The sequence below is a fragment of the Phyllostomus discolor genome, chromosome 5 (assembly GCF_004126475.2).
Source record: "Phyllostomus discolor isolate MPI-MPIP mPhyDis1 chromosome 5, mPhyDis1.pri.v3, whole genome shotgun sequence".
In the NCBI taxonomy this organism is placed as follows: domain Eukaryota; kingdom Metazoa; phylum Chordata; class Mammalia; order Chiroptera; family Phyllostomidae; genus Phyllostomus; species Phyllostomus discolor.
In genome coordinates, this window is record NC_040907.2 from 71,912,295 (window position 1) to 71,933,892 (window position 21,598).

General features: G+C 35.6%; 1 protein-coding gene across 4 annotated transcripts in view; it reads left to right on the top strand.

Annotated features, from left to right (window-relative positions):
- The window catches only part of FNBP1L (formin binding protein 1 like), a 107,184-nt gene that overhangs the window by 63,515 nt on the left and 22,071 nt on the right, over positions 1 to 21,598 (top strand). For all 4 annotated transcript variants that reach the window (XM_028514079.2, XM_028514077.2, XM_036026439.1 and 1 more), the window contains 6 exons: positions 7,886 to 7,939; positions 9,620 to 9,767; positions 10,501 to 10,563; positions 16,448 to 16,552; positions 18,196 to 18,324; positions 20,007 to 20,153. In XM_028514079.2, coding sequence (XP_028369880.1) covers positions 7,886 to 7,939; positions 9,620 to 9,767; positions 10,501 to 10,563; positions 16,448 to 16,552; positions 18,196 to 18,324; positions 20,007 to 20,153 — 646 coding nt within the window. The remainder of the gene's footprint in view (positions 1 to 7,885; positions 7,940 to 9,619; positions 9,768 to 10,500; positions 10,564 to 16,447; positions 16,553 to 18,195; positions 18,325 to 20,006; positions 20,154 to 21,598) is intronic.

The following is a 21,598-nucleotide window of genomic DNA, read 5'->3' on the forward strand; positions in this document are numbered from 1 at the left end:
TTATAATTTTGTCTTTGTATGGCAGAGATTAACTACAATTTCTAAGTGGAAAAAAAAGAAGCTCTATATACATGATAGATGCCAATTTTTTTCCTAGTAAAAATAATTATAGTATTAAATTCTATCATAGAGATTGTTATGTGAAATATATTCCCCCATTTCCCCCCAAGATCATTTCTATTTGGTTCAAACGTCGCACTGTGGTATACTGGAAGAGAAATAGACTGGATGGTAGGAAGCCTATAGGCTACTCTTAACCACAGCCAAAATCTCTCCAAATACTTTGGATCTTAAGTTCAATTCTATACCCTTGCCAGGCCTGGCAACATAGCTTGTACCTCTAAAGCTGAGTGAATATAAATTGAATGAGTAAATAATTGAATGATCTGTGTTTTGGTTTAGTTTAGAAATTAGTGCAGACAACTGTAATTGAACAACAATAAAATAATTTAAAAAAAGAAATTAGGATCTCTGCCCATATGCTGTATTTTTTATCAAGTACTGCTTTCTATGTGTACTAGCATTTGTGTCATACACAGTTGATCCTTTATTGCGCCAGTTTACTTATATGAAGATTTTTTTCTATTGACCCCTGCAGTTCAAACTTCCATTGTTCAAGGGTTAATGGTACATCATTGTGATGAAGTTGCTGTTTTACTAAAAGCTGACCCAGATATTTAGGGTAGGCTTAGATATAGAATAATCCAAATAATAAAAGTCTCGAGTCTCTATATTTGAGACTTTTCTTTCTCACGCTTTTTAATCAGAATTTTCTATTTCTGTGTTACTCTGTTTAGTCTCAGGAGAACCCAGGGAGCTCATCTTTGTACTGACTTTCTGAAAATGGAGATTACTTTTATTCTTTGGTTGGCCATTGTTTAACTCTCAGCTGCTATGGCCTCCACTGAGTTTTTGATCAACTGCTAAATGTAGTAAGCCTTAATAGTGGCATCTGGGTACAGGCAGAAGGAACTATTCCCCATATTTGGGGGTTTAGATTAAATTTCTTCACAGAGTTGGATTCCATGGAAACTTTTGTTCCTACCAGTCCCTATTACATTGTTATTGAGCCCCTTTTAAAGGTGATTCTAGTTTTGGGAAAAGCCAGAAGTCACAGGGTACCAAGTGTGGGCTGTAGGGGGCTGAATCACCTGGGTGATTTGATGTTTCACCGAAAATCTCTGCACAAGACGTGATGCATGAACAGGTGCGTTGTCATGATGAAACTGCCAGTCACCAGTTGCCCATAGCTCTGGCCTTCTGAATCATCTGAATAGTTTCTGCAGAGGAATGTTCAAGCTTAATGTAAAATTTGATGCAGATTCGTTGCTGTACTGAGTCAGTCATTGTGAATGTGATGGCCACACAGCACACGTGCTCACTCAATTGCATCTACTGCCCCCACTGACTACAACAATGAAGTCATCATTGTCCACGCATGTCCAACCTCCTTGGCTGCCACATTACATCAGTGTTGTGCAAACTGTTCTTGTTATATTAACAATGACTGCACTTTGGATAGATTGTTTGCCTATTGTATATCTTTGGAGAAATGCTACTCAAAGTCACTGTCTTTTTTAATCAGGTTATTTGTTTTCTTGTTATTGAGCTTTAGGTGTTCTCTATATATTTCAGATTTTTACCCCTTATCATATGTGTGATTTGCAAATCCATTCTCCCATTTGATTGCTTGCCTTGTCATTCTGTTAATTGTGGACTATGATACTCAAGAGTTTTAAATTTTGATGTCTAATTTATTTAGTTTTCCTTTTGTTGCCTGTGCTCTTGGTGTCGTATTCAAGAAATCGTCAACAAATCCTATATGTCATGAAGCTTTTCCCTTGTTTTCTTTTAAGAGTTTTTATAGTATTCTTATGTTTTAAGTTAACCTTTGTACGTGGTATAAGATAAGGAAGGGTGCAACTTCATTCTCTTGTATGTAGATAGCTTGGATGTGTGTGTTTATAAAACAATAATGTTTTATTACTACCAGCACAAGGGTTCTGCATGGGGTGGTGGGTGTGCTAGGCTCAGGTTTTGCATGGTCTGAGATGATGATGATCGGGAGGCTGGAAGGAAAAGGGTTGGGTCTGGAGGTCAGCTCCAAGAGCTCCTCAGGTATACTTCTGGGAACCGGTAAAGGAGTCATGGAGAGAATTGCCATGCTGCTAGTAAGATTAAGAAATTCTTGCAAATATAGCTGCCTATCACAGTTGAAGTCCAATTTCTTCAGCATGCTATCCAGGACACAGGTTCTTCTGGTTCTTTGTGAAGGCAGCAGGTCTGTATTTGTGAAGGTTAGGAACTTAATCTTGGAGAGTTTGCAGCTATTACCATCCTTTTCAGCATAGTTCTGGAAAACAGCAGTCAGAGACTTGATGTGACACTTGGTAGGGCTGGACATTTTTGCCATGTCAGAGTGGAGTGAGGTGTGGAGTCTATGAGTGGGGAGTGGTGCCTGTATGTGGATATCTTCTACATTTAATTTTCCACTATATGAGAAAAGGTTCATGGCTGTGATTGAAAACCCATTTTGAGGTAGTTTAAATATAGTGGGAAATTTATTAGTAAGAGAAATTTGTGTTAAATTTTTTTATGGATTTGATTTTTAATTGAATTTAAGAAGTTGAATAGTTACGCTGCTGGAAAGCCTGAGGCATTGATGCATCTGGGTCACTGGGAGAAAAGTCAGTGTCTGAAACACAGAGCCCTTTGCTGTTGTCTTTCTCTTTTGCCTTCTTTTGGTGGATTGGCTTTGTTCTTTCAGTGCAGGCTGCTTTCTTCATATGGCTGAAAAACACAGTCACCAACAGTGCCAGATTTATGTCTCAGATTCAGCTCTCATACTGGCCTCAAAGCTGTATTGGGTCCAAAGACTTAAAAATTCCAGGAAGAAAACTCTTTGCCCCAGCTAGATTGTTTTCTACTTCTGGATCACTTAACTGAGCCCCACAAATAAGACCATTTGTATTAATTTGGCAATTCCTGTTAACCCTTATATATAGGGAGGGCACTTAAGAAAAGGGATAATATTCAGTCTTAGGTATCTAATATTACCCTTTTGCCAGAAGAAATAGTGTAATTTGTATTCCATTTTACAAATAAATATGATATTGATCACCTGTTAAACAGTAATTAGAACTCAGAGCTCCTCAAATGATGACAGGTTAAAAATATATAGAGGTGATTTTCAGCCTTTAAAATATTTTGAGATAGTATACTCTATTATTTAACTGTAAAAATGCAGTTTTAATAAAAGTAAATTAAAATTTTAAGTTTTTAAAAATATTTTATATTGAATAATTTCACTAAAACCAAAAATAAATATAACCCATGGGCAAAGACAATGGGACGGGGGAGGATTGAATGTGGGAAATGGGGGTGGGGAGAGTAATGGGGGGAAAATGGGGACTACTGTAATTGAACAGTAAAACATAAAAAAATATAAATGTGACAAAACTAGAATGAATAAAAAAGATTAAAATCAACAATTTAAATGTAAATTAAGTAGTATGGTATATTTAATATCACACATACAATTAGGGTAGTTGTATATGTAGAATACTGTAGTCTTTGGAGAAGCCCATTACATTTAGAAGCCTCTCAGACCACTTAAGATGCAGTGTTAACTTTTCGTGTTCAGAGTGCATGATCCTAAGGTACTTAGAAAACATGGATGAAACACACACATCAAAATAAAGCACCAACATTCCCTGGCCAGTGTTACTCAGTTGGTTTGAGTGTCATCCTGTAACTGAAAGGTTGTGGGTTTGATTCCCCATCAGGGCACATACCTAGGTTGCAGTTCATTCCCTGGTTGGGGCACATAGGAGGCAACAAATTGATGTTTCTCTCTCCCATCAGTGTTACTCTCTCTCCCTTTCTATCCCCCTCCCTCTCTCTAAAAACAATGAAAAAAATGTTCTTGGGTGAGGATTTAAAAAAAAAGTAAATAAAAATAAAGTACCAGTATATCTATGACATCTATTGTAATGTCTACAATATGTACATTGTATGTGTATAAAACTTTGTTTCAATTCCTGATTTATAACACTCTATTAAAAAGCACATTTTACATACAAACTGCTAATATAATTGGTTACTTGGAGAGTCTTTGGACTTAGTAGAGAGGAAGAGATTTTGAAAAAAGAATAGCCTGGGGGAAATAATACTAAGGACAGGTTTTTTTTTTGAGAGAGATGAATTGTCTAACATATTTTTAGTTCTGGAGGAACCTAAATGATTTACACTAAATGATTTATACAGGGTAGGGCAAAAGTAGGTTTATGGTTGTATTATAGTAACAATAATAAATAAATAATAATATAAGAATAAACTATTTCATGTACTCACAACTGTAAACCTACTTTTGCTGAACCCTGTATTTGAGACAAGCCAATCTGTGATTTATTTGACCTATTAAGCATATTATGTTAAAAATACAAAGCAGGGATTTGTGGGCGAATTAGTCATTCAAACCTTGATATGAATTTTTGATGACTTTAGATTTTTTTTAGAAGGCTCAACTGAGATTGGCTGCTTTGAGGAGATAAATTCTTTTTGTATGTTTTTATCATCTTTTATCAACCCCCTTTGCCCCCCAATACTAAAAGAGTATATGAGGTCTGTCCAGACGGGGTATCCAGCCATGTGATATGAAAAATAGAGGCATTTATAAAGAAGATAAAAGAAACACTGTACATGGGACAGTGGCACCTCAGTCCCCTTTAAGGTAGGCACTTTGGGACCACACACAATTCTCCCAGTTGCCATCAGCTATCTTGTTTTATTTTCCTGAATCTGATCAGTGGCTGAAATCTTTTCCATTTCAAAGGTGATTTTAGTTTTGGGAAAAGCCGGAAGTCTCAGGGCTCCAAATCTGGGTGGTAGCAGGGCTGAGTCACCTGGATGATTTGATGTTTCACCGAAAAACTGCATGAGACATGATGCATGAGCAGGGACATTGTTGTGGTGAAGCTGCCAAACACCAGGTGCCCATAGCTATGGCCTTCTGAATCATCTGAATGGTTTTTGTTGAGCACTGTTCAAGCTTAATGCAAAATTTTATGCAGATCCGTTGCTCTGTTCACTCAGTCATTTTGAATGCCACAACCACACAGTACACATGCTCACTCAATGGAGTTTACCCCACCTACTGACTAGTAGTACAGTGCAGTTGTCATTGTTCACACATGTGTATTCCAGTCCACTCTCCTTGGCTGCCAGGTTGCATTGATGTTGTGCAAACTGTTCTTGTTATATTAACAATGGCTGGACTTTTTCTGGGCAGACCTTGTATGATCATTGTAACAGTTTAAAGCATTCTTTTTTTAGAAATTATTCAATCCTCACCGAGGATATCTTTGCTTTTAGAGAAAGAGATGAAGGGTTGGGGAGAGAGAGCGCAAGATAAACATGATAAACACTGATATGAGAGAGAAACATCAATCAGTTGCCCCTCTTAAAATCCCCAACTAGGGATGGAACCTAACCCTCTGGTGTACGGAGCAACACTCCAATCAAGTGAGCTACCCGGCCAGGTTGTTTAAATTCAAGTCCCTTCCCAGATTCTCTCCCTAGAAATAATTACTAATTAATAATTTGTTGTACCTCTTTTTCAGAACATATGTTTTTCTAGGATAGAAATTTTGATTTGGTGGAATACCAGAAGAACATTTTAGAATGTGCTGTAGTTTTCTAGTGTCAGGATTGGCTTGGGTGGACTCTTTAGTGGCTTATGTATGGTTTCTGAGAACTCTGGAGACTTTGGATTTGTGAAGAGTTATTAATAGCTAGGTGACTTTCACATAAAGAGAGGCAAGAGTGTTTTTAAAAAATTGCCAAGGACTAACCACATGTTCAAAAGGTAAAGGTAAAATTACTTTCTTTTTTTTCCTTTTGCAATATATGTGTTCTTCCTCCTAGAAGCTAGAGTTCAAATTAGTATTGTTTATGTCATATTTAAGCTATGTTATGACTTTTGGTTAATCTCTATGGTAGTCATGATTTTTTCAAGGGTCAGAATCTCAACTCCGATTGGTTTAAGCAAAGAAATGTATTGGCTTGTGTGACTATCAAGTCCAGGGATCTGGGTATTAAAGTGTTGAGAGCCCTAGCTGGTGTGGCTCAGTGGATTGAGTGCTGGCCTGCAAACCAAAAGGGTCACCAGTTTGATTCCCAGTTAGGACATGTGCCTGGCTTGTGGGCCAGGCCCCCAGTAGAGGGCACACGAGAGGCAACCACATATTGATGTTTCTCTCTTTCTTCTCCCTTCTGTCCCCCTCTCTAAAAATAAATATATGAAATCTTTTTTAAAAATTTAAGAGGAAGAAAGTGTTTTTCTTGGTTTTGCTTGTTTTTCTGTTGATTAAATTTTGAAGTAGCCTTTTCCCACATGGTGGCTAGGATTATGCCTATTAATTTAACTTCAGCAGAAAGAGAATATGTCTTCCCAAGAATTACAACACAAATATTGGGATTGACTTTTATTGGTCCTGGTCTCTGATTCATTTGTTTTCATGCCAGTGAGGACTCCAAATTCTCACAGTTTGGTCCAGAAAGCGCACTGTTTTGATTGGTTGGAATAGAACCTCTCTGGTCACTGAAGATGTACATCTGTGGCTAAATGGGGAAAGTCTCAGTGCTTTGGTTGAAATAGGATTCTAGGAACTCCTTTATAAGGGTTGGCTCAGCCAGCAGGAACCCAGTGCAGTCTTCTTCCTGAAGTTCAGCTTTCATGAGAAGCCCCTGTTTAGCAATGTCTGCTAGGATCCATTTCTAAATTTGAGCTCAGAAAGCCACCAGGAGTCTTTCTGAACAGGTACATTCATTCTCAGGGTCACCAGTAGTTTTTTTTTTTTTTTTTTTAATTGTCCTCATATATGTTGACTCCTATTTACATGTGTATCTTGATTGTAGAAGTTTCTTCAGAATCCCAGTTTTTGCTACGGTTTTCTATTGTTTATTTTTGTTTAGCTGTTCTATAGGAGCACTGACCTTCAAGTAAGAGTCCTCATACAAGAAATTTGGAAACAGGATTCTAGAGCTTAGTGGCTGTAAGCATTCTTGTGAATTTCTTGGTCTTCCCATTCATGATTGGAAGATGTTGCATTAGCTTCGGTTATTCTGTCCTCACACATCTGGATCCAAAGCTGTAAAAAAGTATGAAGATGGGGCTTCTTCCTGTGTACTTTTTCCCCTTTTTATTTATAAAAATTATCATGAAAAGTTTTAAAAAGAATTAATTAGGAAGTAGAATCCATAGGACTTTAACACCTTATGGTGGGAGAAACTTGACAAAGTATAGGATGATTGGCAAATTTTTGTGAATATCCTTCCTTCCCTCCCTCCCTCTCTTCCTTCTTCCCTCCTTTTCTTCCTTCCCCTTTTCCTTTTCCTCTGCCTGCAGTGCAAGTATGTTCCTCTGCTAAGCAGGAAAAAAACCAGTTACCTCCTTTTAAATTTGATAGCATGATCAACCATATTGTTATGATTATACTTATATAATAAAAACAAAAAATAACATGTCTTTCTACTATAAACTGTAAACCTACTTTTGTGTCACCTTGTATTTAAGACAAGCCAGTCTGAGATTTATTTCACCTAGTAAGCATATTATATTAAAGTGCAAAGCAGGCATTTGTAGATATAATTTAGCTATTCAAACCTTGATTTGAATTTTTGATGACTTTAGACTGTTTTCTTTGGTGTCAGTGTTTTTTAAAAATATAAGTAATGAACATATATTATGTTAATGATAGTAGATGATCATTATTGCTCTTAATTGTTTTATATAATTAAATTCTTAATGAAACTATAAAGTTTTAGAATATTCAATTTCAACAACAGTATTTCTTACAAATTTAAAAAAAATTTTTTTCTATAGAAATTTGGTTAAGAAGTACTGTCCCAAACGTTCCTCCAAGGATGAAGAGCCAAGGTAAATTATATACCTGTTTATTATTGCATATTAAATTTTTAAAAAATGTCTGTTTAGTAAAGTAATAATTATGTTGTAATTTTTTCATAAAACTTTTTAAAAAAGATTTTATTATTTATTTTTAGAGAGGGAAGGGAGGGAGGGAGAGAGAGAGAGGGAGGGAGGGAGGGAGAGAGAGAGAGAGAGAGAGAGAGAGAGAGGGAGAGAGAGGGAGAAACATCAATGTACGGTTGCTGGGGGTCATGGCCTGTGAACCAGGTATGTACCCTGACTGGGAATTGAACCTGCAACACTAATAAAGATTTTTTAAAAGTTTGTCTTAATACCTGGCTGGTGTAGCTCAGTGGATTGAGCGTGGGCTGTGAACCAAAGGGTCACCAGTTCGATTCCCAGTCAGGGCACATGCCTAGGTTGCAGGCCAGGTCCCCAGTGGGGGCCACCTGGGAGGCAACCACACATTGATGTTTCTCCCCCCTTTTTCTCCTTTCCCCTTTTCTAAAAACAAACAAACAAACAAACAAATAAAAATAAAACCTTAAAAAATCTAAAAAGTTTGTCTTAATAAAAAAGTCAGTGCTTATGAAAGAGGGAGCTATGGTTTTTATTCTTGTATGAATAAATACTTTAATACTGAAATTTGATAATAGTTTTCTAGAATAGTTGATGTATGGATTTCCAAGTAAGGTGTGGACTAAGACCCCACCTGAGTTATTTAGTATCCAGAAGAAAAGAATATTTTTTTTCATACTTAATTTTGTAGATGTCAGCTGGTTGGCTTCCTGCTTTTACTCTTCCAGATAGTAAAATAATTTGGCTGCCTGGTTTAAAGGGATAGTGAAAAGGAGCATAATTTTAGAACCTTGAAGTAAAAGGTTAGGAATTGCCTATGAGCTTGTAACAGTCTTAAATAGGGATATGTGGCTATAAAATGGAGAAACAGAGAGACTGGACTTAAACCACACAGTTTTGTGTATAATGTCAGTTGTTAGGATACTCACATTTGGTGTTAATGCAGTCCTGTCTGAGCTGTTTGCCTTCAGTTGTTTAAGTATGCTCAGGCAGTATATTCAGAGTAGATCTGTACGTTTTAATACAGTGATTCTCTTTGTTTCTCTCCTTCTCTGCACACACATCTGCCCTTATTTTTGCCCCTTCTTCCCCCTCTCTGGTGCCAACCATAATGGTCCTTCACTTCCATTCAGGATGTGGGCAGCTATGTCCAGAGCTGATAGCAAAGTTTTTTGTAGGTCAGCCATCAAGATGCATTTGCAGGGTATAATTGGCACGTTTTGTCCTGGAAAACAAGCACATCATCTCTGCAACAGGTTCAGCTTCCAAGTCTAGGAATCCAACCAAGTTCATTCCCAAGCTCAGGGCAGCCAATTGGAAACTTAAGAGATTTCAGTATGCCTTAAGAGCCTGTAGGTAGTATTCTTATTATTTTTTGGCCCCAAATATCCCTGTATTTATAAATTAAGACTGCATGAAGATACACAAATATCTACAACTTGAACTTAATGCAGGATTGTTTCCTTATAAAATTAATTTAGAGCTAGTAGCTAAGATTTAGGTTGAGTATGTTAAAATTTGTCAAGTGTCTGGCTCAATCCATACTTCACAAAACACATTTGTAATGAAAATTAAAATAAATTTCACTGTTTTTAAATATGTTTTTGTCAGGTTTACCTCGTGTGTAGCCTTTTTTAACATCCTTAACGAGTTAAACGACTATGCAGGACAGCGAGAAGTAGTAGCAGAAGAAATGGCGCACAGAGTTTATGGTGAATTAATGAGATATGCTCATGATCTGAAAACAGAAAGAAAAATGGTAATTATTTTTATTTAGTTACAATGATATGAAACATTTTCACACAGAGTAATTATGTTGCTTTTAAAAATAATGTATATTCAATATAAATGGATTTTCTATTTCGCTGTATTTCTTGTAGCTAAAATTGCCGCTAGATACTCTTGTTAATTAGTGATCCTTTTGGTAAACTATACAGGCTAAGTCTAGTCTTCTGCCTGTTTTTGTTTTGTAGTTCTCATGTGCTAAGACTGGTTTATACATTTTTAGATAATTGAAGTGGAAATCCAAAGAAGATATTTTACGATGTGAAAATTGTGAAATTCAAATTTCAGTTTTTTGGGAACAGAGCTGCACTCATTCATTTATGTTTTGCTTTTAGCTGCTTTTGCTTGCATTACATTACAGAGTTGAATATTTGAATATTTGCAACAGAGATCACGTGGCTTGCAAGGCCTAAAATATTTATGTGATCTTTTTTAGAAAATGATTGTCAACCCCCTATTCAAGACAGTCATGTATTTTCTAAAAGATGGTATGTGTCTTAAAGGTTATTTTTAAAGTATTCAAATAATATTCCCTAAAAATATTTTAGAGAGTTTTGCTTTACTAAAATCTCTTAATTAAATTTGATAAAGTTATATAATTAGTATCTTGAAAGAAATAAAGTGAAAAACTTTTTGAGACTTTAGGCTTTATTTAAATGTGATCTTTGTTTTGTTTCCTCTGTGTTTTTGGTTGTTATGATCTTCAGCATCTTCAAGAGGGACGAAAAGCTCAGCAGTATCTCGACATGTGCTGGAAACAGATGGATAATGTGAGTTACAGTTTTCACGGTTAACATAAAATTTTGTAGACTTGTTTAGTCCTACATTTTCTTATGCTTTATCTACTTGAGCTTAATATTTCTTAGTGTATTATTTATAATTTGACGTGTATAACTAGAGAATGAGATCATTTGGATTCTGTACTTGTACCAACTCTGTAATATTCAGATATCTGTAAACAATTTAGGAAGATTCTTTTTGACTTTGTATTAGTTACTATACTGTAAAATATTGGTAGAGGGTAGAAGTAATAGGGAACAGTGATATATGTCTTAGAAGACCAGTTGAGTGATACTGAAAGGACTTAGATTTCTAGTTCTGTCTTTTACTTAGCACCTGATTTTTGTTGACTTTATTTTTTAAACTATTTTTTTATAGTTTTTATTTATTTATTTTTAGAGAGAGAAGGGAGGGAGGGAGAGAGAGAGAGACAGACAGACAGACAGACAGACATATATCAATGTGTGGTTGCTGGGGGTTATGGCCTGCAACCCAGGAATGTACCCTGGCTGGGAATTGAACCTGTGACACTTTGGTTGGCAGCCCGCGCTCAATCCACTGAGCTACGCCAGCCAGGGCGACTTTATTTTTTATATATGAAAAATGAAGAGAGGACTAGATTATATGAAATGTTTCTTCTAGCTCAGTGATTCTGTAATAATGTAAATGTTCCTGGTACCAGGCTGCTGGTCATAGACCATCTCTTTGTAGGAAATAAAATACTCCATCGGTTGGACAAAATTATAATAGTATAATGATATTTTCTTTAAAAATTTTGCAAGGATACTTGCTAATATGGTTTTTTTAAAAAAATGTTCTGGCATACAGTTATTTGATGAACAAGATTCTACATGGAACATTGTCTCCTTTACTTAAAATGCTCTACTAAATACTGTTCTGTAGTATAAGATTAATATTCTTTTTGAACCCTCAGATTAGCAAGCAATTTACTCTTGTATATTTTTATGGTGGACACTGTATTCCTTGAAAATTAAGCTGGAGGGAATTTTTTCATGTTAAATTAATCAATTTAGTTTGTGGTTTTAAAAAGGACTTTTAAATAACTCATGGATATATGTACTGTTTGGAGCCATTTTTCCTTTTTAAAAAAATTCTACTATAAAATTTCTAAATTTCTAAAAATCTCTACTATATAACTGTCATTGATGTAAGATTCTAATCAACAGTGCTGATTGAGAATTCTTAGGTATATTAATAGTCTGTCTTTATTTTTGTTTTGCTCTTCTTTTTAATTGGTTTCAGCAGGACTTTTAGGGAGTATGTACATTTATTAAATTTTAAATTGCCTTAACTAGCATCCTTAGTATCTGCCACCCAGTGAGTATGTGTGTTTGTGTTTTCATTTGCACAAAAAAAAAAAAATAGATTCCTACACTCATGAGTCATTGGTCCTTTTAAAAACTGGTGTTGGCTCAAATCATTCCTGTTAGTATGTGCTGACTTGCCTTTAGAACAGTTGATATTTATTAAGCCATAAGAAAGAAACATCAAAAAAAAAAGTAGGAGAGATTTTTTTTAAGGCATTAACAATATAATGAAATAAGGTAAGTTTAACTCAATTCATTATTGAAGGCACCCTTGACGTGTACTGGGTCCGGGAGTAAAAAGTATATGTGACATGGTTCTTGTTTTCATGGAGCCTGCATCTAGTGAGGGAGGCAGACAAGTATAGTTTCTGTGCATTATGTAGAAATACGTGCAGGATCCCATTTCCTAGTAACACGTCTTCCTGCTTGATCAAGAAAATGAAACTGTGAAATTCTTAACACGTTAAAGTAATGGAGGAGATTTAAAGAACTGGAAGAGACAAGTTGAATTAGTGATAGAGTATTGAAAATTGAAAAAAAATTAAAACACAGTTATTAACCCCAGGAAAAACAAAACAGGCAGCACAGGCATTTACGATTCACCACGTGCTTGAGAGATTGGCATGTGAAGATCTTGAAGGAATGTTCAGATTAGGAGGATAGAAGCGTCAGAGAAGCCAGGTCTATCAGTTTGGGCAGCTCCAAGTAAATAGGTCATATAAGTCATAAGAAGAGGGCTCAAAAATGGAGCAGTTTCAGAGGTATTCAGTAATTCAGTGATGTCACAGAGGCTGCTGCTTTTTTCTTTATGTTCACTTTACTATCTTGCCATGTTGGGTTTTTTCCTGAGGATTGCCCCTTATGGTCAGTAGTTGACTTAAGCAGCCAAGCACCACATTCTCGTTCAGCTGCATACAGAAGCATGAAAAAGGGAGCATATCTTTTGTAACTGTCCCTTTTTATCAAGGAAGGAAAACTTTTCCAGAAAACAAGTCCCCAGCAGACTTCTTTATGGGTGTCTCTGCTAGGATTAGATAACTTGACTATACTCTAGCTGTGGGAGGCTGGTGAAGCAAGTATTGGCTATTTTTAGCCTCTATACAGGAAGGTGGGCTCCTCTAAGAAAGGATGGGGGAAAAGTAGCTGTTAATTTGTCTGCCAAATAAAGGATGAAGAATAGGACCTTGTCCTGGCTGGTGTGGCTCAGTGGATTGGGAACTGGCCTGCAAACCAAAAGGTTGCTGGTTCAATTCCCAGTCAGGACACATGTCTCGGTTACAGGCCAGGTCCCCGTTTAGCAGCATGTAAGAGGTGACTGATTGATGCTTCTCTCTCCCTGTCTTTCTCCCTCTTTTCCCCTCTCCCTAAAAATAAGTAAATGAAATCTTTAAACAAAAAGAAAAAAAGAATGGAAGATCTTTTCTGGAGTATATTCCTATATCATGTAAAGATATAGTATGTCTCAGGGAAGGAGTATGTTAAATATTGTACTAGTGATTCTTTTGCTGTTGCAAGGAAATTATTAGGTAGGTTTTTTCTACTAATAATAAGAACTAGTATAAAAATACTTTTGTATATAAGTAGCCTCGAATTGAACCAAAATTAATAGCCTATAGCTACTCAATTTGAAAACAGCTTTGACCTGAGTTTCAGAGAATTAAATGTGGAAATGTAATTCTAATCTTAGGAAAGTGACATTCTGTATATTATTCATATTCAGATTTATGTACTTTGAATAAATTGTGCCTCATTTGATGGCTCATACTAGTCAAAATAGTAAGTACATTTAAAGAATTTGATAAAACATTTCTGAGCATATGTATTTGATGAAATTATAGTTATGTTTGATTCTAGGTATATAGTGAACTGAGCTAACTCAAAAGCCACTGGCTACAAATACTCAGATGTAATAGCTAAAATGTTGTTATTGATTTTTAAGCTCTTAGCAGAGCTTATCTTAAACCTCTAACTGCTAGAAACTAAGGGTAAACTAAAATGTAGCCAGAGCAATAGGTGTATGAATGATACAGTGGCATTTGAAAAATGGGGGCAGAGGTTTTGGGGTGTGGTAGGTTATAGGACCTTGCTAAGGATTTGTATATTAATTCTCATACAGAAACAGATTAGATTTTAGCTCTGTATGTTGGGGAGAGTTGGAATTGAAACTCCTGCATAACATTTGAAACTTTGAAGGACTAAACCTTTAATGAAAGGTGGAACTCTGCCTGCTAGCTAAGGGAAAAATTAGAGGAACTTGCTTTCTGAAAGTCAAAGGAAGGCAGACAGATATCATATAAGAAATTTAAACCTTCTTCCTTGTAGTTAGATTTGGAATTCAAATTTGCACTGTCTGTATAGTTTCATAGCCCTCAAGACAAGAAATTGACTTCAAAACTGGTTCTAATAAAGGGGTTAGGTAAATGGAAAATATTGACATTCTCTGCTTTCTTCTGAGCAATTCTCAGAATATAGGTAGCAAGGCGTATATTTTCCAGGCAAGAAATTGGAAGAATCTTGTCTGGGGAATCTAACCAGCTTGAGAGGATATGGCCCAGTAGATATGGATACCAGAGTTTCTCCAAGAAAACTGCCTAGCCATGTCACCCTAGGCAGTGGTGTCCAACCTTTTGGCATCTCAGGACCACACTGAATGAAGAAGAATTGTCTGTACACAAACACTAACGAAAACTGATGAGCAAAAAAAGGTTTTAAGTAAATTTGTGATTTTGGTTGGGCCGAGGGTCAGACATGCCTGCTAGAGGAAAAGACCCCATCTGTAGAACTTTCATTTGGCTTTTTAAATGAGAGCAGATAGGCAAGGATCCCTAGACTTTTAAAGAAAACATCTAATGTAAACACCAAAGATAATCTGCAGATAAAAAAGCAACTTTGAAACAATGACTGTGAAAGGAAATAGGAACCAAAAACCAAAAATAAAATGCCCCAAACTATTACTAATATTCTAAAAAATATTAGAGAAGATATTGTATCCATGAACTAAGGAACAAAATACTATTTAAAAGGAATGTACAAAGAACATAAGAGAACTTTCACGGCAGAAATGAAAAACTCACTTGAAACAACAGAATTGAAGAAATCTTTCAGAAAGGAGGGCAAAATGACAGATTGAAAATATAAGAATATAGGAGGGCTCATCCTATAGGTTCATTTTCAAAATAATAAGCATCCTAAGAAAAAAAAGAAAACAAAATGGAAAGACAAAAATAATTCAAGAAAATTTCACTAGAACAGAAACACATGAGTTTCTAGATGAAAAGAATTTTCAGGATGTTCAGCACAGTAGATTCACAGTCAAACAGTATCTTCATGAAATTTCAGAACAGTTATGAGAGGGAAAAGATCTTATTAGTTTCCAGAGAGGAAAAATAAAACAGATAATAATCATGTTTTATGCAAAGGATCAGGAAGCTAGAAAAGAGTAGAGTAGTACTTTTTTACATTTCTGAAGGAAGACAATTTTCTACTCAAGAATTTCATTCCCAGCCAAATGTTATCAATTAAAAGTGATATTAAAGGTATTTTTCAGCCATTGAGGCTTAAAAAAATTATCTTCTGCAAACCTTCTAGGAAGCTACTGCTGAATGTGTTTCAGTGAAATAAGGAAATGAACCAAAAACAGGGAGGGAGGCTTGGAACTTGGAAATGTGGGAAGTTCTAATCAAGGGAGAAGTGAAAGGAATCCCCAGGATAACTGGTGAAGGGAAATCTCAAGATGACCTCTATACAATAGACCTAGTTTGGTAAGCAGTCCAGATTTCAGCAGGTCAAAAGCCATTAGGAAAGATTTCATCAGGAAAATAAAATTGGTAGAATTCTCATTGTGTTTGAATTAATGGAGAAAGATTTAAAGAACTGGGGAAACTAAGGTTGAATAAGAGAAACATGAATCGAAACCGAGCACATTTTTTTTTTAAAAGCCATTAAGTATAGGATTGAAAAGTGTGCAGGAAAGGAAATATGGAATTTATCACATGGCTCAGTTGTGATTAGCTTTTACAAAGTCATAGGAATTTGAATTGAATACAAAATTTTAACAGAGCCTGATTCTGGGCTGATAGTATTTCCTGGGATACCTGTAAGAAAGAACATAAAACCACTTGGGAGGGATATTTCCACATCTAAGCTACACTGAGATACCAACCAAACAAATAAAAACAAAAACAAGCAAGCTCTAAAACTAACCAGCTAAACCAAACAAACATACAAAAGAGGCAAAAAACACCAAACCAAAAAAATTTGCTAAAGATGAACCTATAATTAAAAATGTTTAAGTGTATGATTTTTTTCTTATTGAGAAAAGATGAGATGTATATTAACTAGTCATGCCTGTGATTTTTTCCTTCACAATCTATAATGTTTGATATTTAAGCTCCTAGATTGATTATAATAGTAAAATTTCTTTTGTAATTTAGAAAAATTTTACTTCTAGTGTGCAATTCTACACAATACACAGTGACATTTTAAATTTTTTTATGAGATAAATCTAATTTTATTTCTTAGTGTGATATTTTGATTATCTTAACAGAGTAAAAGGAAATTTGAAAGAGAATGTAGAGAGGCAGAAAAGGCGCAACAGAGTTATGAAAGATTGGATAATGATACTAATGCAACCAAGGCAGATGTTGAAAAGGTAAGAAATAATCCAAACTGATTTTGTTATCCAAATATTATGGCTTGCATGTGGAAAATAGTTGCAGTATTGATATTGATGTTAGAGTTTCCCCAAGAGATACATTATATCTCAATTTAAACTATACAGATACTTACATACTTTAAATTATACATACTGGTCTGAGAAAGTAATTAATACGTGTTAATTTATTTTAGTCTAATGTCTTAACTGCTTTCAAGATGCGTAGGGAAATCTGACTCCCGTTGGGAATGGGCTTCTATCCTATTCCAAACTAGGCTAGAAAATCTAAGGTGTGTTGATGGGATATGCAGATGGGGATTGGGCAGTGTGCTTCCCCAACTTCACTGCAGGAAAACGTGGTAAAACTGTCAGATGTGATATTAGCTGTTTGCTTGTTTATTCCTTAATTGATTTTGGAAAATGGAACCCTCTCTTGTCACTTACTAATTGATTCTGGGCCATAGTAATTGTTCTGTAACATAATAATTGGTAGGTTCACCCCTGTAACTGCTGCTGCTTTGCCTTCCCCACTGTTATATGCTATCTTAGAACATTTGACAGAGTGATGCTGCTGAAATGTTGGGATATTCAAATACAGATAAACCTTAGTCTGCATTTGTGTAAAGGCCCGCCATTAGTATATTTTCTCCTTATTCCCTGCAGGATCAGAACAAGAAAAAGTAGAAGGAGGAAAAGAATACAGTTGACCCTTGAACAACTCAGGGTTGGGGGCACTGACCCCGCACTATCAAAAGTCCACATTTAATTTTCAACTTCCCCCAGAATTTAACTACTGATAGGCTACTGTCGACTGGAAGCTTACCAATAACATAATAGTTGATTAACATGTATTTTCTGTTATATGTATTATATATTGTATTCTTACAATAAAGTAAGCTAGAGAAAAGAAAATGTTATTAAAATCATTAGGAAAAGAAAATATATTTACAGTATTTATTTTTTTAAAAATCATGTACAAGTGGACCTGTGCAGTTCAAAAACTGTTGTTTAAGGGTTGACTATAATTTATATTTTGCCTTCCATTTTCTTTACACTTAAAAAACCCTAAAATCATATAAATTCCAGTTTACATTTTCTTTAAGATCTTCTAGTACGTCTTGTTTTTGCTAGGTTTTGAGTTGGTTATAAGTGTATCACATTTAAAGAAATGTTTTACTAACTTTTTAACCATTTTAAAATAATCCCGATGCTGTATTTCTCTTCTGATTAAAAGCTTACTGTTTCAAGTCATAATGTTTTCATTTATTTAATTTTTTTAACCGTCTCAAATTGGTAAGGAGAAACTGTATTTGAATGGCTTATTGCAAAGGTCGGGGGGTACTATTACAGTAAAAGAAAGGGAGGGAACATTGCAGTAGGGAGACTCTCTGTTCTGCCTATAATGTCTGCAGACGTCTCCTTAACTTTCAGATGATAGCAATAGTAGGGAAAAATCTAGTTTTAGTTTAACTTTTAGAAAGATATGTTAGCTCTTAGTTTATTGGAATTGTATATTGTAATCTGCTACCCTGAAATAAGAATGTAGCTTTTTGACAGCATACGGGCATCATTGGCATTAGTTCAGGTGGCAGTGATTTTGTTGTTCTTGTTGGTAATGATTTGGACCAATTTACCTTTAGGCTAAACAGCAGTTGAATCTGCGTACCCACATGGCTGATGAAAATAAAAATGAATATGCTGCACAATTACAAAACTTTAATGGAGAACAACACAAACATTTCTATGTAGTGATTCCTCAGATATACAAGGTAAAATTTAAATATATGAAATTAATCTTTTATTAGAGTTGGAAGAGTTATTTTTTAAATGTAAAACTTAAATTTCAGACATCAGTGTTTCTAGATTCACTAGTCAATATTGGTGATAAGAAATTTTTTATGATGATAGTGTTGAAAACTAAATTTTTCCTAATTTTGAAATCACCTATTTTCCTATAGGTTTATTATTAGCAAAATAGAGAGTCCACTAAAACAATGACATTTTCTAGATAAAATTTAATGCTGTAGCAATAAGTATTATGGCATAGGGGTAATTCACTGGAATTGTGTACTGTAATCGGCTCACCTAGAATTGGGATGTAGCTTTTTGACAGGAATCATTGTAGCTTTTATACCAGAATCATTGGCATTAGTTCAGGTGGCAGTAATAAATCTTGTAAAGTGTGTTTACTAGCCTGATTTTTGCCTGCTTGTCTTCCTAGCTGCCAGATCATAAAAGTAATTTAGGAATGAGCTTGTTTAAATCCCATCCATTATCACTTGATGATGGCAGTTTCCAAACAGCTCAGGTAAAAACAACAGAATTTCCATGAGGGTTAAATTATGTTACTGCCTATTCTAGCAAGAAGAGAAATTAGAGAAAAGGGATTTAGCGAAACATTGAAAGAAGTGCAGTAGTCTAGGAGAGCAGTGTTTATGTGGAAAGAGTGTCAGCCCAAATATATATTTTTTTCTTTATAAGGAAAGCTAGAAGTACAAAGAAAGCATAGTGAGAGGTGGTGAGCTAGAGTGGGTATCAGATTCTGGTCTTTGAATGCAGGGTGTCGGTCCTGCTACTCCTCACCCTGTGGTGGTTCTCTAGGCTTATCAGTCAACGCTTCATATTCTTGGGAGACCTTAACTTGGAGATCAACTACTTTTTGTGTTTTGGGACTTGAGCCTTTTGTTTAGACCTTGCTGTGGAGCAGTCTTGTCATTTTTTTGATGGTGGGAACAGTTCTGTGAAGTTGCAGGCCTCAAAATAAATTCCCAGGCTTTGGGAAGTAATTAAAGAGGAAACACTGCATGAAGGCTGTTGGAGTTTGGGACCTGATCAGTGTAGCTGCTTCTTAGCAGAAGGAAAAGTCAGTGCTGGCAAGTAGGAAGTCTCATAAAATGTCTGAATTGTTTGGCTTTGCGTGTACCAGCATAATTCTTAGTGGCATGTGCCAATGACTTTTTGAATTGTGGGGACTCTGTATATGTACCACTTGGACCTGAGGCTTTCTGTTCTACCTCTTGTGCCCGTTCCAAACTATTTTGAACTAACTTAAGGGCTTAGAAATCTCAGACTTGTGTATGTTTTAGGCTAATTGCTTAAAAAGGGAAAAAGAAGCATCAAAATTCTGTCTTCAAATGAAACTTTTCTTGGAAGTAGTAACAGCAACAAACTGCTGGCTGAAAAATGAAAGGTGGAGGTAGTGTGAGTCAAGGAGTAGGTAGCCTGTAGGATGTCTTTTTAGAAGGTTTGAAACCAGTGTTATTTTTTTTCTCCTATTTAACAGGCTCAAATTTTAAGTATTACAGGTCTGTAGCACTTGTTAAAAGGCATCAACAACTCATAACTGTTAGGGTATAACTTTAGGGTTTTTGTTTTTTTTTTGAGGGAGGTTGCTTCAGAATAAAAAGATCTGTTTTTCTTCTCTCCCCCACCCCCAATTTCTGATTATTAGCAACTACAAGAAATGGATGAACGAAGGACTGTTAAACTCAGTGAGTGTTACAGAGGATTTGCAGACTCAGAACGCAAAGTTATTCCTATCATTTCAAAATGTTTGGAAGGAATGATTCTTGCAGCAAAATCAGTTGATGAAAGAAGAGTAAGTGCAATATAATTATATTTGAATAAATGTACTTGGTTTAGGTGTGCAGTTAAGTTAGTGAAATAAATTGGAAAAGGGGTGAAGATACTGGTAAGTACTTGGATTCTAAATTCTGTAGAAGAAAGGCTGGTAATAGATTGAATTTCTTTGGGCTCTGAGGGCCATTATAAATACTAAAATTCTAATTGTTTCTTTTTTTCTTTTTATTGAATTTATTGGGGTGACAGATTAATAAAACTACAGGTTTCAGGTGTACAGCTCTCTAACACATCATTTGTATGCTATATTGTGTGTTCACCATCCCATTTGAAAGAAGACATCAAGTCTTCTTTCATCACCATTTTCCCTCCTATACCCTCTTCTACCTCCCCTGACCCCCTTTCCCTCTGGTAACCACCATACTGTCATCTGTGTCTGTTTCAATAAAGAGTTCTAACCGTTCCTTCTCCTGTCCCCTCTCCTGTGCCCACTAATTTTTCACTTATACTACAAGAGCATAACTAAGCTGTGACCATGTTACAAACTGTATTAAACTCTTAATGTAGTTAGAATTTAGAGTAGGAAATGCTCAGATTGATCAAGAGTGCTTTTAACACAAGAGTTGAACTTGCTTTCAACTCTTGGAGCATGGATAGTGTATGGAATGATGGCCCATGAGAAAGATGAAGGAAGAAGAGGGCATTATGAGTAGAAGGAATGGCATAGTACTGCTTCTCTTGAGGAAATACATCTAATCATGTTATATCTTGATTAAGGTCTAGCAGAGTCTTGTACCCAGTCATTTCCCAGTAAAGGTTGATTGAGTGACCAAAAAGGATTGTGGGCAGAAACTGAAGATATGTATATACCACATACTTTAGGCTTCACAGCATGTTGGTATTATATCAATATTAATGAGAATCCTTCCTGTAGCAAAAGAATTCTGACTTAAGTCTTTAAAAGAAAAGAGTGTTTTGGGTTTCTTTAATTGGGAATTCAAAGGTACATTTGTATTTTGGTATGGCTGGACCCAAGTTACAAATATAGCTAGGTCCCTCCTCTGCTTTCACTCTTCTTACCCTTTAGCAAATGATTGGTGAGTGTGGCATTAGTGACAAAAGTAGGTATCATTTAAGGATGACTTTTGACTACATGACAGACAAAATATACTGTTATCAGAAATAGGGAATAAAAGAGGAGAGGTGGTTAGGGGTGGGGAGGAATTTATAGGGATAAAGTATTCTGTTTTGAAAAAAATGAGTATAAGATGTTATGAGAATATTATTTGGAATATGTATGTCAAAAAAACACTATATAATGCTTATGTATAATACTTACTTTAGGTAAATGGCCCTGGCTGGTGTGGCTCAGTGGATTGAGCACTGGCCTGTAAACCAAAGGATCAAAGGTTTGATTCCCAGTCAGGGCTCATGCCTGGGTTGCAGGCCAGGTCCCCAGTAGGG